This window comes from Xiphophorus couchianus, chromosome 6 (genome assembly GCF_001444195.1).
Source record: "Xiphophorus couchianus chromosome 6, X_couchianus-1.0, whole genome shotgun sequence".
Lineage (NCBI taxonomy): Eukaryota > Metazoa > Chordata > Actinopteri > Cyprinodontiformes > Poeciliidae > Xiphophorus > Xiphophorus couchianus.
Genome location: NC_040233.1, coordinates 26,879,733 through 26,895,082, shown reverse-complemented (window position 1 = coordinate 26,895,082; position 15,350 = coordinate 26,879,733). Strand labels below are relative to the sequence as shown.

General features: G+C 35.8%; 1 protein-coding gene across 1 annotated transcript in view; it reads right to left on the bottom strand.

Moving 5' to 3' along the window:
• vipr2 (vasoactive intestinal peptide receptor 2) overlaps positions 1-14,861 on the bottom strand; it is a 45,791-nt gene extending 30,930 nt beyond the window's left edge. Inside the window, exon 1 of the mRNA XM_028021632.1 lies at positions 14,617-14,861. Within this exon, the coding sequence (XP_027877433.1) occupies positions 14,617-14,667 (51 nt within the window). The 5' untranslated portion in view covers positions 14,668-14,861. The remainder of the gene's footprint in view (positions 1-14,616) is intronic.
• Between the last annotated feature and the right edge of the window lie 489 nt (positions 14,862-15,350).

Sequence of the window (15,350 nt, the reverse complement as noted above, 5' to 3'; positions counted from 1 at the left end):
TTAGTACATAGAGTCCATCTGTGTGAAATTTAATCTGAGTATAAATCCAGATGTTCAGTGAAGGCCTCAGAGCTTCATTAGACAACCAACATCAATAACCTCCTCTTGTCTAATAAATGTTTTTGTTCGTCCCTCAACTGAAATCTGAGAGTGAGAGAAATCTGTCGGCTGATGCAAATGGAAAGTTTGTTTACTGACAAATTAAAATCCTTTTACATGTGAAGAAGGGCAAGACACAACGCATTTGCCTTTTAATAACCAAATCTTGGTCTTTTAATTTTTTTATTTGATCATAAGTAAGACTTTTACTAAAAAGAAGTAAATGTATTTACTTAAGTTATTGAACTTTGCTAAATGTTAGAAGTGTTTTCAAAGAGAGAGAGAGAGAGAGAGAGAAGGATAAAAAGACCCAAATTCTGTTTGCTGTTACCAAAAGTAGCCAAAAAGAAAAAAAAAAACTTGAAAACTACAACGAAGTATTACAGCCACTGTCATAAAATAAAATTACTAGAATAAAGTCATAAATTACGACTTTATTCTCGTAATAAAGCATCCAGCCAGCAACCAGCCAGCATCCAGCCAGCATCCAATCAGCATCCAGTCAACATCCAGTCAATATCCAGTCAACATCCAGTCAATATCCAGCCAGCATCCAATCAGCATCCAGTCAACATCCAGTCAATATCCAGCCAGCATCCAACCAGCATCCAGCCAGCATCCAATCAGCATCCAGCCAGCATCCAATCAGCATCCAGTCAGCTCTCCTTCAACATGCACATGTGGCAGCATCTGTTCTTGCGAGATGGAAGAACAGATTCTGATTCATCTTTTGAAAGAACTTGCTCAAAGGTCCTGAGCAGCCTCACGTCAAACCAGAGCGGCCGAGCTGAAGGCGACTGAATGAGAAGATGACTGAAGTGTCTCAAAAGTCCTGAAGCTAGATGACTAAAAGCTACAATTTACTCTTTACATTGATGCTGATGAACTCCCGTTATGCTCTTTGTGTGGATGAAAAGTTGCATCTTTCTTCAGTTCGGTGTTCTCTGAGTCCTTTAGAGTTTGGCACCGACTAAAAACCCAATGTTTTTCTGACCACTTGTCTTAATTTCTGATTGGTTCTCCAGTTTCCACAGAGGAGATTGAATCCCCTGGTTCTCTGTTTGATCGTAACGTTTCACTTTTTTATAGCTCCATCTGGTTGAGCACTTCAATCTAAGACGGCTCTGCATCCTGTGTCACCTGAAAGAAAAGTTTCAGGATAAGTTTTCTAGTTTCACAACATATTCTGCTTTTTTAGGTAGCACAGTTCAAAATTTCTGACGTTCTTTTTTTTTTTTTTTTCAAAATCTGACTTTTTAATGTAATTGAACAAAAGAAATTATAATAACGGTGTGAAGGCTTATGCAAAGTCCTGAAATTTGTGATGGAAGAAGATAAATGCTTTCATCGCAGTAGAACCTGATGGTTTTATTTCTGAAGTCAGGTGCAGTTGTGTCCAGAGAAGCAGGACAAATTCAACAGATGTTCAGGATGTTGAATCCCATCGGTCGGATTTATCTAACTTACCTTACTAACGTAAGGGAATATTGCTGCTGAGCTGAACTTTTCTGCTAATATTCCTGCTGCGGCACTCCGCTGTGACTTCCCTGCCCTGGATTTCTGAAAGGTCATCTGTCAATCAAACATGTAGGCAGCATATCTTCTGCTTGTTTTGGTCATAATGGATCTTTCTTGTGCTGCTGCCCATCTGTTTCCTCACTAAACAGCAGATGAAGCAGAAGCTACAAAGCACAACCAGACACACATTTCCAGCTGTGGTTTGGCTCCTGGGAAACAAGCTGGATAAAAAGCAGACAGAATCAGAAGTTTGTGACAGAAGCCAAAAATCTGCTCTTCATTTGAAGGTGAGACTAGAAGAGGATAACGTGGCTTGGATCTGATTCACTCAGAGGAAATCTGTTCAAGTCAGATGGCGTTTTAGTGGCTTCTCCTGCCGACATGTCTCCCCCTCTCTCTCTGTCTCCTTTCAACTTTCTCTCATCTCAATTTATTCTGCCCTTTTTTCAGATTTCCCTCTTTGAAGAGGGAAGCTTCTATGGCTCCTCGCTCCCACACCTGCGAGGAGACTGCATCGCTCCTGAGCAAAGTGTTTGTCAGACTGGTTTGGTTAGCCAGGGACGGTTCAGGTGGTGAAAAATACATCTTTATCTCAAATTATGGATTTTCCAGACAGTTTTTAAAAATATATAGTCAGTTTTATGCTGATAGAGCCTCAAATATATGAACAAATGGACAAAAATCAATTAATATTTGAAGGTGATTCTAGTTTGTAAGTAATAACTTAGGATACCATGAGGTTTACAATGCTGTTTTCAAGTGATTTCTTGTCTACTTTGCGATGAAAATATTTTAATACACTTGAAATAAGACAAATCTAGCTTACAAATAAATTTTCAGCAAGATATAAGCGCATATTTTAAGCCAATAACCCCCAATATGGATGAAAATGTACTGGTTCCAAAAGCAGATTATTTCGCTTACAATATGGAAAAAATGTCCTGTATAAGTGAAATAATCTTACAGTGGAGCCAGTACTTTTTTAAAATCAGTAGTAAGGGATTATTTATTTTAATCAAGCTCCTATATCTTGCTGAAATATTACTGCTAAGCCAGTTTTGCCCTATTTCAAGTGTACTAAGGAATTTGCACTGGAAACTAGACCAAAGACTCTTGGTAAAGTTTTGTGTTTGTAGTGAAGCGCCTTCCAACAAAGATCCTCTCTGAAAGAGAGCACACACTCCCACAAAAAAAACACACATCAGAATTCTGACAATATGTCTGATTTGAATTGATTCAATTTAACTTAATTAAAATTGAAAAGGTTTGCTAAAGATCAACAATTATTGAATGTTAGCTAATAATCTCATTGCATTTATCTTTTCTTTTTGCATTTTAGATGTGTTTACATAACCTTTTGTTCAATATTCACAGTAAATGTTATGTACTTTGGTTTCAGCTGCCAAACAGTGAACTGGATCAGGATTTCTGACTTGGTAGTGCTTCATTAGGGCAAAACCTTTAAAAACACAGTTTATTTTCAAAAAGTTTAAGCTTTAAAATCTTTTGGACTATAAAAAATAAGGAGTTTTTCAGCAAATCATCATTTTAATTTGAATGTTCAATAATAAAGTGATTTTTTGCAACTTAAAAATTGAAAATAGTTAAAATATTCTATCAAAAAAGCAAAAAAACTAATTTACAATACAGAATATTTATGAATGAATTAATCTACATCCCAAGTTTTCTCCTACCAGCTTTACAAATGTTAACATTTTTTTTCTTCTGCTGCTTCAATCAACATTGATGCCCAACAATTCCTGGCATTCATCAGACGGGTGCTGTTGGGTAAAGACTGGCAGAGCTCCAGTTGTACAGATGAAGGGATTGCAGCAGAGGTTACTGGAGCAACAAGCAGGTCCAGGAAAAAAAAGAAAGAAGAAGAAGCGGGTCTGTAAAGCCTCTAAGGCGACATTCAGTGCATAAACCTCCAGTGTGAGTTACAGACTAATTACAAAACAAATGAAGTCTGAAGGTGAACCAAGAAGTAGCAACAGATCCACACTCCTGCTGTTTTTATCTTATTAAAGGAGGAGTTCCCAACTTTCTTCTAGAAAACCGAACAAAATTATCACCGTCAAAAACCTTCTAAAGCCGAATTTCTTTCACTGGAAAGCGATCAATATCAAAAAGTGTTCAGCTGCAAGTACAAGTTAGTTTTAGTTCTACAAGCAGAAAAACTATAAAGGGGAATGAGGAAAATCATTCATGTTATCAGGTTTTAATAAGCTTTGGAAAGCAGAAGTTAATGTCTGTTGTTATACCCAGAATGGCAGAAGGTTGATTATGTTCATCCAATCAAATGAACAACAAGTTGAGTTGGGAGGAATTTATTTCTGATACTTTCAAATTTACAGGCTGCTGTTTGCTTCCAGTGCAATATTAGAGCATTTGAAATGATGTGGTTATTCTTTTCGTTGCTGCAGCAGCATAAAATAAAGCAATTAAACAATAAATAATAAAAAGTGAAGATTTATTATGGCTCTGGACTGACTTATTGTAAAAAAATTTAATGTGGAGCAGCTTAACAACTTCATTAAATGCTCACTTTACATATTCTGATGAGGAAAAAGTGAAGTTTTTCTTCTCATATCAGTTTAATCTAAAGAAAGTTGAAAAAAATGCTTCCAATCGCACTAATAATAATGTTGAAATAATATTTTCCACCCACGCTATTGCGAAGCGTAGCTTTTCGACTTAAACAAATCTTTTTAAATAAACATGAAAAATGTTAGAGTCTCTTGTATTTAAGCATTTTGAATATATAAATGAACAGTAAAATGATGCAGATATGCCAACAAAAAGCTGTCTTGTTCATGATACAATCAAATCAAATCCAGCTTTTAAGATGTTTTTTCTGGGTAAAAAGAAAAAGGTGAGTTCTAACCAAATTTAAAAGGCATGAGACACATTTCAATTTTGTAACAATGAAGAGATCCCTTTGATATTGATTACTATTTTAAAATAAATCTGTTTTTTTGGAGATAATCTCAAAATCCTGAGTTAGTGTTTTGTGATGTAAGGAGGGATCCAGAAAGAAGAAGTAGGTTCAAGGCTTCACATTACCAAAGGAAACGCAACACTTGCTCCTATAGTGATGAAAAAGTTGCTCCATTAGCTCCAATGAAAAGCCAACTTTGATCCTCCGTCTTCGAGGGATCACTAACAATCTCTCTCTTGTTTTTATGAAGTGAATAAATCCTTCTTTTCATCCCGACTAACACGCTATCTAAACAGCCTCAAGTGGCAGCGCTGCATACGACATGAATAAAAAAAAACTATTGTGTTTGAAGCCCTGAAGCATGTTGACAGATTTTATCAGCTGCTCTGTTTGAAGCCTGTTAGGAGGCAGAGCTCAGTGTTCCTGATTGTTCAGATAATCCAGAGTCCCTTCATCTCCCAGCAGCCACAGGCACTGATGATTCAGATATGTTTGGTAAAGTTTAGATTAATAAGAAGTCAGTAAGAAGTCATTATCCTTCTCAGTGTGCAGCAGCCTCTCTACACTGCAAAAACACAAAATCTTACCAAGTACTTTTGTCTGGTTTCTGGTGCAAATATCTCTGTGAACTTGAAATAAGTAACTTTTTAGCAAAATATAGAAAATTGTTTTAAGTAAGTGAAATAATCTGCCATTGAGTTTAATCAATATTAATTATTTACTAAAAACAAGCTCCTGTATTTTGCTGAAAAGTTACGAGTAAGTCTGCTTTGTGTAAGGACTTGAGTTTTTATGAGTGTTTATTTTAGGTTTCTGTGTCTTTTGAGTCTCTGTGTTGTCCTGTCTTCCCCTTGATTGTTCCCAGGTGTGTCTCGTTCTGTGATTACTCTTTGTGTATTTAATACCACCTGTGTCTCTGTCGGGTTCTTGTCGTACCACTCTGTCAGTTCTGTCATGTCGCATTTGATTTTTCCAGTTGCTACCAGTTTTGAGCCTTTGTTTTCTGTTCATCTGTGCTGCCTGGATTATTTTGTGCCTTTTTCACCATTAAACCTTTTGTTCATCACTCCAACCTGGGTCCTCCGCCTTTAGCTCACCACCCTACAACCGCACCTCACGACACTTTGTCTCATTTGAAGTGCACTAAGATATTTGCCCTAAAATGTTTTGTGTTTTTGTAGTGCGAGTCAGAGTTCGTTGGTAGGGAAGACTGCTGCTCATTCCTTCCTCCAGCTGGTCCTTTAGGGAAACGGCCCAGCTTTCCTGACCCTCAGGTCAGAGTTGCCCCACATCTAAAATGATATAAATAAGCAAACGTCCACAGAAATGACTGTTGACCTCTGATGGGGCCCCCGAAGCGTGACCCCACCCTGAGTTCACCATCTGCTGCAGGGATGCAGCGTTACTCAGAGAACTCAGTCATCTTCATCACTGCAAATTTACACTTTTCCTCTTTTTCTGTTCTTTCTTCTACAGCATGAAATGAATTTGGTCTGTATTTTATTGACTGAACTCAGAAACCATTTATCATGCATTAATTTAGTTAATCTCAACATCTGTTCATTAGAATTGGAGGCAAAATAAACATGCAACCAGATGAAAAAAGATGCCTTGTACTTTTCTCCGCAAATGAAATCACAGTGTAGTTGTCTGCATCCCTCCACCTTCTTCAATTTGACATAAAATTGGTGTCAATCAACTCAACTAGTGCAGTTTTGAAGCTATTAGTAAGCGTTATTTTTGTTTGATTTCATAACTGTGGAGTATTGGTTGACCTCTGATGACCTCTGGAAAGTTTTTATCAAAATTATTTTTAATCTTGTAATCGCACAAATAAAAATTTATGCAGCACAAACGTAGAAGAGTTCACTTACAATTTTGTTTTACTCAAAGAGGACAGGTTGGCTTGTTGCCCTTTCATGACTTCTGGTTACATTAATTAATATCTTTAAAATGATAGCAGCACTGTTTTTTCTTGTTGCTGCACTAACGTAGCACAAACGTTTCACACCAATTTTGCTTGATTTGAGTAATTTGTTGCACTTGGTTGACCTGTAAACCTTCATTAATAACTTCAAAGCAAAAGTCGTAGCACAGTCGATTGACACCAATTTTGTTTGATTTCATATGTGTGGAGGACTGACTGACCTCTGATGACCTCTGAAAACATTTATTTTCTTTAAAATGATGCCTTGTACCTCATTTTAAAAGATAAAGTGGAACAAACACATATATGGCTGGTAAACGTTTGACATCAATTTTTCCAGATTAGAGGAAGGTGGCTGGGTTGACTTCAGTCTGTACCAACTCACAGTTTGTTGCTGATATATTTCCGTAGCAGAGGGAGCAGCTGCAGTCTTTACATCTGAACCCCTTCAATGAATCAGTGGTGACTCAGCCCAATGAACTGCCGTCCAGCCCCATTTACCCATTTAGAGAAGCTGCAACAAAAACACACACCCTGGGTGGTTCTCACTTCCACAGAGACCTGTGTGTGCCTCATGGCGGTTCATGAGAACGGACAGATTCATTTTTCTGAAAAAGCTGGTTTGGATGTCAGCTTTTTTAATCTTCAACTTTTAAAAGTGCTTTTCATTAAACCTACATTTTTGTATTAAAATGTTTTTTTTTTATTTTAAATGCCATGTTTTTATTTGCTGTAAGTAGGAAATTAATATGCCTAAAGCTGGAGTATGTAATTTTTATGAAAAAAAGTTTCATACTACAATATAAGACAGATAATCTATTTAAAAAAAACTGAGCTCCTGTACAAAACATGTAAAAATTAGGTTTTTGTAAAAGTTACATACTGCAGCTTTTCCTTTGAATTATTTCCTTAAAACCTGGGACAAAATTTAGATCAAGTTTAAAGGGGTCTACAAAATGCTTTCACATTTATATGTGATAAACAAAAACAATACAAATAAAAAATTTTACTCATAGTTTTATATATAAAAAAGTACAAGCATTGTAATTTAAGCACAAGTCAAAGCAAAAACCTTTTTATTGCCAAGTTGAGAAACCGCAATACAAAGTTAAAATGAAATTTCAAGAGAAAATCTGAAATTAAAGTATCAGTCTAATAATGCCAGATATTGACACCAATATTATTGATATTTTGTATCAATCCTCCCACCTCCAACCCCCCAGACTTATGCATCATGACCGAAACAGACCACTTAAAGAAAAAAACTAAATACCAAGCGACAAATTACAGTTTGTGTTCAAAAATACTAACCAAGAGTAAAACACTGTGTTATTCAGCATTCAAAGCACGCTTCCTGTGACTGTACTGGGTCAGATCTACACATCCTGCCGTCCACATCCACAGAGAAGAAAACTAAAACGGCGATGTCACTGGAAACATGTTCACACCTGAGTCCCTGCTGTCCTCCAGCGCTCTGAGGATCCAGAGAAACACCGAGCAGCAGATCATCATCTCTTTCTGAAGAAATCCCACTTGTGTCTCGTATGTGCTTTAATTGCAACTGATTGACGGTTCTGGGACACCAGCCTTTACTTAAAAAAGTAAAATAAATGAATAAAAACTAAGTCACTTTCTACTCGCACTTTTATAAGAACCTCAGCATCTATGAACTGATTTGAAAGAAAACCATATCAAACAAGTTTTTCAATTCAATTTTCAGTTACACTTCAGAGTTTGGCATTTGCTTCCTGTGATCATAATGAGTTCTGTTGCGAGATTCAGCCATTTCTCTTGTAAGAGTTAATTCTAGAGAAATGCCAACCCGGCTGTCTCAGTTAGACTTGTGCGCTATATGAAATTTAAAGGGTAATGACTTCATTTTGCAGCAGAGATTAGGTCTGAAACAAATACTGTCTGACAGTGAAATTCAGCTCTGTATTCTGTTAAATGGCACTTTAATTTACCTCAGATACCTCAATCCAACCCTAGAAAACTACCATAGTACAACTTTTAGCCCATTATCTGGGTTTTTCTGCATGGTGTTTACATATTCTCTCCATTCATGCATATGTCTTTGACATGCATGAATGGAGAGCCATGTTCTGTCATTTTATCCTGCTTTGTGTTTAGTTTGTTTATTATAGTGAGAGGAAACGGTGTAAAACATTTCAACTTGATCTGTTGAAAGGTCTTACATGACTGGAAGGTGTGTGTGACTCCTAGTTTCATTTTAAAGGCAAAAGCACAAGTCACATTTATCGACTGACTGATTATTCTGTTAATTGCATACGTTTGATCATATTATCCAGACAAACTGCCAGGCAGAAGGTAAAATCAATCAGAGTGACTAATTATGTAATGTTGGGATGCTGTTACGTCTCCAAGCACAGCTATGTTTGTTTTTTACAGCTGTTGCTTTCTGCTCAACTCTTTCTCTTAATAAACATAATTTTCTTATCCAGACTAAACTGTCACTAGTACAGAGATAGTATCTGCCATTCAGGATGTGCAGTAAAGAAAACACTAACATTTCTGCAGCATCTTTACTTCGTTAAGTCCTGTGTTTTCCTGTGAGGTCAACACAGATACACTTCCCTCCCACTGAGATGATGCTTCCTCATGGTTTCTCTGTTTATTTGCTTTTGTTGGATTGACATGACTGCACTGATTCAGTTTTAGCCAAAAGCTCAATAAGAAACATTTGACTGTTTTATAATCACATAACCCAATTAACAACCACAGACTCTGTTTCTTTCTCTTTCCACTGCTTTTAAAGGGGAAATATTATTTATTTTAAAACAAAAAGGGATATTTTATGTCACAATCAAGTAACTATGTTACCTTAAATTATTATGTATCAAATATGACTTACAGGAGATTTGTCTTGGTAATTTAATGCCTTGAAATTCAACCTTTGTCTCTTTAAAACTCCCTGGTCTTTCTGAAACTCCGACTTCAGCAAGTCATCAAAAATGACTCCTCTATTAACCCTTTAACGACATTTTTACCAGCTTTGCACTGAGAAGAAGCTCGTACAAGGAGCTCAGTAGATGTTTGCTAATTGCTGCTGGCTAGTCTGAAGGAGCTGTGCAGGGGAGTTGAGAGAAAGGGCTGTTCTGGTAAGTAGAAACTTGGAAACTGCAGCTACGAGTAGGGACATAGCCCCTCCATGAAGGAGGGGCTATGTCCAACCAGGCGTTTTGCACAGCTGAATGGTTGCCATGGAGATTAAAGGATTTCTCAAACAGACAATAAAAATCAAGGAAACTCTCCAGTTTTATTTTTGATGAGTGAATAACATTATAACATGATGTAAAGCTCAAAAAAAGTTGATTTTAAGTTGTTCAGGGTCAGCAAATATTTAAATCCAAACAAGTTTGCACAAACAAAATATTTTTGAATTAATTAACAATTAATTTGATTTCATTTTTAGGTCTTAGGAAAAATAAAAATGTAAAACTTTTAAACGCAGGGGGGGAAACACACGTTCTTCAGTGAAATTAGTCCAATTAGTTCTTTAAATACAGAATTGTGACTGAATGCAGCCTTTCCTATTGTATTAATATAAGAAATAATGCTCATTTCTGAATAATAAATTACAAACATTCTTAAGGAGAAGCTAAGACACTTTCTGCAGTTATTCTGCTAGCAACCCTGAGGACTCAGAAGCTGATTTAAAGTAGCATCAAAGGTATAAAATCTGTTAAGTGCATATGCACCTCATATATGTTAGTAATGATGAAAATAAAAACGCAGTGCTGTTAAAGAGGATTACCATAGAAACAGCTGAGGGTGACTGCCTGGATCCTATTTCTGTCACAAGATCTGATGATATGTGGTAGAAATCAGACTGCTGGTTGAGTTCGACATGAGTAAACAATCTGTGTTAAAGGAGCAGTATTATGTATTTTACAGGCACATAGTGCTGTTTTATGGCACAATCAAGTAATTATGTTACCTTCTGCGTTCTAGAACGGCACCTAGAATAGAAAACTTTGGTAAAACTTTGGTAAAAAAACTAAATGTGAAAGATTAAACTCGATACTCATAATGTTTTCAGTTCTTTTCAGGTTAATCAAGTCTTCGCCCAGATCCACCTTTAGACTTTTTAAATAGTCTCCTGTGACATTTTCACATAGTTTCAGTTTGATTCAATTTAAAATCTTATTAACAGCACACACAGAGCAACAAATCCTGACATTTAAGAGGCTTTTAGAAGAGAATATTTGGCATTTTAGACTGATTAAATAAAAATAAATTAACACCTGCTGCAGGTGTGTAAAACATCAAGCAAAATATATTTTGTGTGTCTGAAATCAGTTTTCCAGGTACCAGCCGTAAAGTTACACAAAACATCCCTAAAGTACAAAATACTCCTACTACAAATTAAACATTTTTTTACCCAGATATCATCATTAACTGATTTTGGACCATTGCTTTAGAACCTGCGCTGCTGGACTGATAGCAAAATGTTAAAATTTGACATGTTTTAAACACAAAAACCAACTGGCATGGTGTTAATTTATTCATTCGTTGTTTTGTTTGGCTGAGTGTGAAGTAAATGAATCATTGTTGAAGTGTTGATAATCACGGTGGTCAATGTGGGAACTGATCTATACACATTTTTTGGAGGATTTTGGAGAATGCTACATTTAAACCATAAGGAGGATTGACTCAATTTCAACTAAAAATAGGAGATATGTTTTTGAGTGTGGATAACCTCAATTATTCCTTTATTATTATTATTATTATCAGTTATTGGAATAAAACATCCAGAAAGACGTACACAGCTGAAGTTAAATGCAAATTTGTATGCAAATTTTCATGCTTCTGTGCCATTTTTAAAACTTTAATGTTTTTTTCTGCCAATCATGCAGACAACCATTGGTTGTAAGCTGATGAAAATGTTTACTCTTTGTTTTACTCACATTATACCTGCCACTTCTTCACCTGATGCTACCTTTTGTGTCCCATCTGTGTGCAAGACGATTCATTTTCCCTGCAGGTTTACATGTGGTTCCTTAAATTTGTAAAAGTAGAGTGGAAGACAGAGCTTTAATACAGCATAGCTATAGTTACTGTGAGTTGAGTTCAAGTGGTTTGGGATCATTGTAAAACCCAAACCTTAACCTTTTAAGGAGCTAAAACAGGAAAGGTTTATTTGGGTTTAATGTCAGACACACAAAAAAGTTCAAAGTCTTACATACAGGGTATGTAAACATGTGGTTTCAACTGAGTCTAGCCACTTCAGACTTCAAATCTCTGGATTAAATTATGTCTCAAACCTTAGCATTCCTTCAGACTTAGTGTAAGCTTTCATCGACAGCGGGTGGATATCTTAAAGATGAGGATTATCTAGAGATATTTAAACACCACTGTAAATCAGAGAGTCTGTTTGAAAGATCTACACAGTTGTTTAATGAATCTATAGATGATGGGACTTTTCCTGTCTGGGACTGATGACAAAAACTGACATCATTCTGGGATCACTGAAGAGCTGCACTGTGACTAACCAGTTCAACACATTTTAATCTTCTTAAACTACATCTTCAAACAGCTCAACACACAATTTTGTAAGATTCTATAATCAAAATTATAGTGTTGAAATTGGTTTATTTTTCAAAACTACAATGGAGACACTTTGTTCACATGACACGAGACACATGAGCAACAACCGGATGTTCCTGCCGTCTTCTTCGTGAAGAAGAAGACGGCAGGAAGTATTTGGAGGATGATGGTGCAGCATGGTTTTAATGATTTATCGTATGAGCAAATTTATTCACATGATATTTTAATTACATTTCTTATTTAATGGAAACACTGCGATCGCAATATTTAATTTTTTTCAACAATATTGACAAAGATTCATGTACATTTGTAATGGCAATGCGACCAGTCTTATAATTTATTTTATAATAGATGTTTCTGGTCATTTTGGAAGCGTCATGAACAGAGCAAAGATTCAGACTAAATCCCACTCACACTAGCTGTGTTTTCATTACAAATGTGTGCAGAACTTTGTTGATATTCCTCTAAAGTAAAAAAAAACAACAACACAATTTCACAATTTTCCATGATTGATGACTAAACTTTCCATAATTGTTCATGTGATAAGTAATTGAAAAACATGCCGTGCCATAATCCTCCAACCTCTTCCTGTCATCTTCTTCTTCATGGTTTCTGCCAGTGGCAACATCTGGTTGTTGATCATGTGACTTGTGTGATACGAACAAAATATTACCATTGCGGTTTTGCAAAATAAACCCATTTGAACATGACCAAAACAGCATCTCCCGCCAGCGCCAAAACCTTTTATCGAGAAGTATGATTCTTTTCTTTTTCAAAATTTCATGGTTTATTTTTGAAAGATCAAATTGCAACTATATAGTCAATGGAAATACAGCTGCTTGTTTCTGGTTAATTTAAGGCAGAGAAATGTAAAAAAGCCAAAAGCAGAATTTAAAGCTGCTAAATCATTTAGTTTTATTTGTTTGCCTTTGAGCATGATGAAAACTTGATCTGTTTAAACTACTAATTAAATAAAATTGTGATTGAGTAAGTAAGAAGATGAACCACAGAACACTTTGTGTCACAGCTGCCATTTCTTTGTGTGTTTGAGGTGGCAGAGTGCTTGGATTTACACGATTAAACACACATTTGTTTGAGGTGACAAGAACATTTTACACCCCAGCCTGCATTTAAAGTGTCTAGGCCTGCGGGCAGAGACAGAAACCACTTCCACTGTTGGTCCTGCGAGGCGGATTAGTGCAGAGAGAGGGCTGATAATGTCTGACGTTAAAAAAAATAACAAAAAAACTGGGGTTACAGCTGGAGGAGGCCTCAGAAAGAACAATCAGACAGTGTGAGGTTAATTCTACAAATTATCTCAATTAATCAAGACGCAGACGCCTCTGCTGCAGCAGCAAAAAAAAAAAAACCCAGCAGTGCCTGCAGTAAATGAAAAACATGCTTTATTTATTAGTGGCTAAATTATGAAAATGTAATTTTCTCTACAAATTAGTGATTTGATTATTAATCAGAATCAGAATGAAAAGATGTCACCTTACCTCATCTCACCTTATATCATTTACAAAGTCAAAGGAAATTTTGGAATTGTGAAATAAACTAGAAAGCGATGGTCACATTGATTTGTAAATAGTTTTATGCCATCTTGACTAAATATTTAAATACCTGTTGACCCTATTTATGTTGGAATACAGCAAAATTATGCTCTTATGACCAACTATCTATAACATTTTATTATTTTATTATGATTGGGTTCTATCTTAAATTTATTCAAAACAGTAAAATGGGTGTACCACAGGGTGTTATATAAAGTTCCTCTGATTGTGTATCAGCAAACTAAATTAAAGCAGCTGATATTAGGAAAAAGTGCCCAAAACGGTAAAATTTTGGTCACTTTGTTCTGATAAGATGATGACTGCCTGTTGACACTACCAAACTAGATTTATCTGCACTACTTTTGTCTTACCTTTCCAGCAGAAGAACAACTTGTTACCAAGGAAATCAACTGGTTTTAAAACGATGCTGTTGCATAAAAAAGCTCAGAAGATTTTAGATACAAAGAAATGAAACGGCATGGCTGAAAAATGTGAGAAAAATCATAATTTTCTAAACTTTTATTTTATAGTACATATTTATTTTATAAAACAGACTTTTAGATGTGTTAAAAATATATTTTTTAATAACCCAGTGAAGGTTATTAAAATGTGTTTAAAACCGACATGACAAAAAGGTAGTAAAGGAAACTCAAATTCAGTAATATTCAAAATATCTTTTAGGAAAATTTCTATTTCATTTCATTGAAATGGTTTCTGGATGAACAGAAGAATAATTGTTTTCCTTTTTGCTGAAATCAGTAATCCTGATGAAATATAGCGTGCACCCAATTTGAAAATAATTTCTAAAGGAATTAATTGGATTGCCAATAAATGCATATGCACTATTTGGTTGACGTTTTAAGCCAGGACCGTTTTATTCCAGGTCCACAAACAGGATAATCAGGATTAACATCTTTATTTGAGCTTATATTTCTGAAAATCCCACATTTTTACCAACTTCCTTGCTGTGCAAGACTTTCAAACATGAAGTTTATTGTCATAAAACTCACCATGAGCGGAAACATCCAGAGAAAAAAGGTGAGGAGGCTCAAACTTCTCATGATCAGTCCTCAGGTCGACAGAAACCAGTCAGATGTCCAAACAGGAGAAATTCAGGCTTTAATCACTTCATTTGAACTCCAGTCCAGAGTGTTTCTTTCTGGTGAAAAGAATTTGAATCATTGTTAATTTCCAGAAATGGTGCGGAAGAGAAGTGCAAAAGCCCAGATTGTGATGTCTTGTATCCACACTAGTCTCTTCCACTGAGCTGAGTGAGCAGAGAGATCACTTACCCTCAGCTGACTTCTGCTGTCAAGCTGGCAACACGGGAAGCTCCATTTCTCCCTCTGACTTTCAAAATAAAAACCAAAAAGACCCACGATAAGTGGGAAATATTTGTTTTAGATGTAAAAACAATACAGTAATATCGCTGATGGCTGTTTAGAGTTTATACATTTTAATAAAATATTGTAACACGGGTGGCTTTACAGCATTCAGAGGAAAGTTAGCATAACGAGGAGAACAGGATGAAATAAAGAGGAGGAAACGATTATACCCAGATTATGTTTTGGTCATACAGGGTTAAATAAGTTATTTACAATGAGAAAACATCCTACAGGAAACTGTGATTTTTGTTTTCAAGAAGAGACAGTGAAACATTTTTTACTGTTTTGTTCTAAATCTGACAAAAATGTCCTTTCAAAATAACATTTAAGACTTGTGATAAACGTATTTAATGCCAACT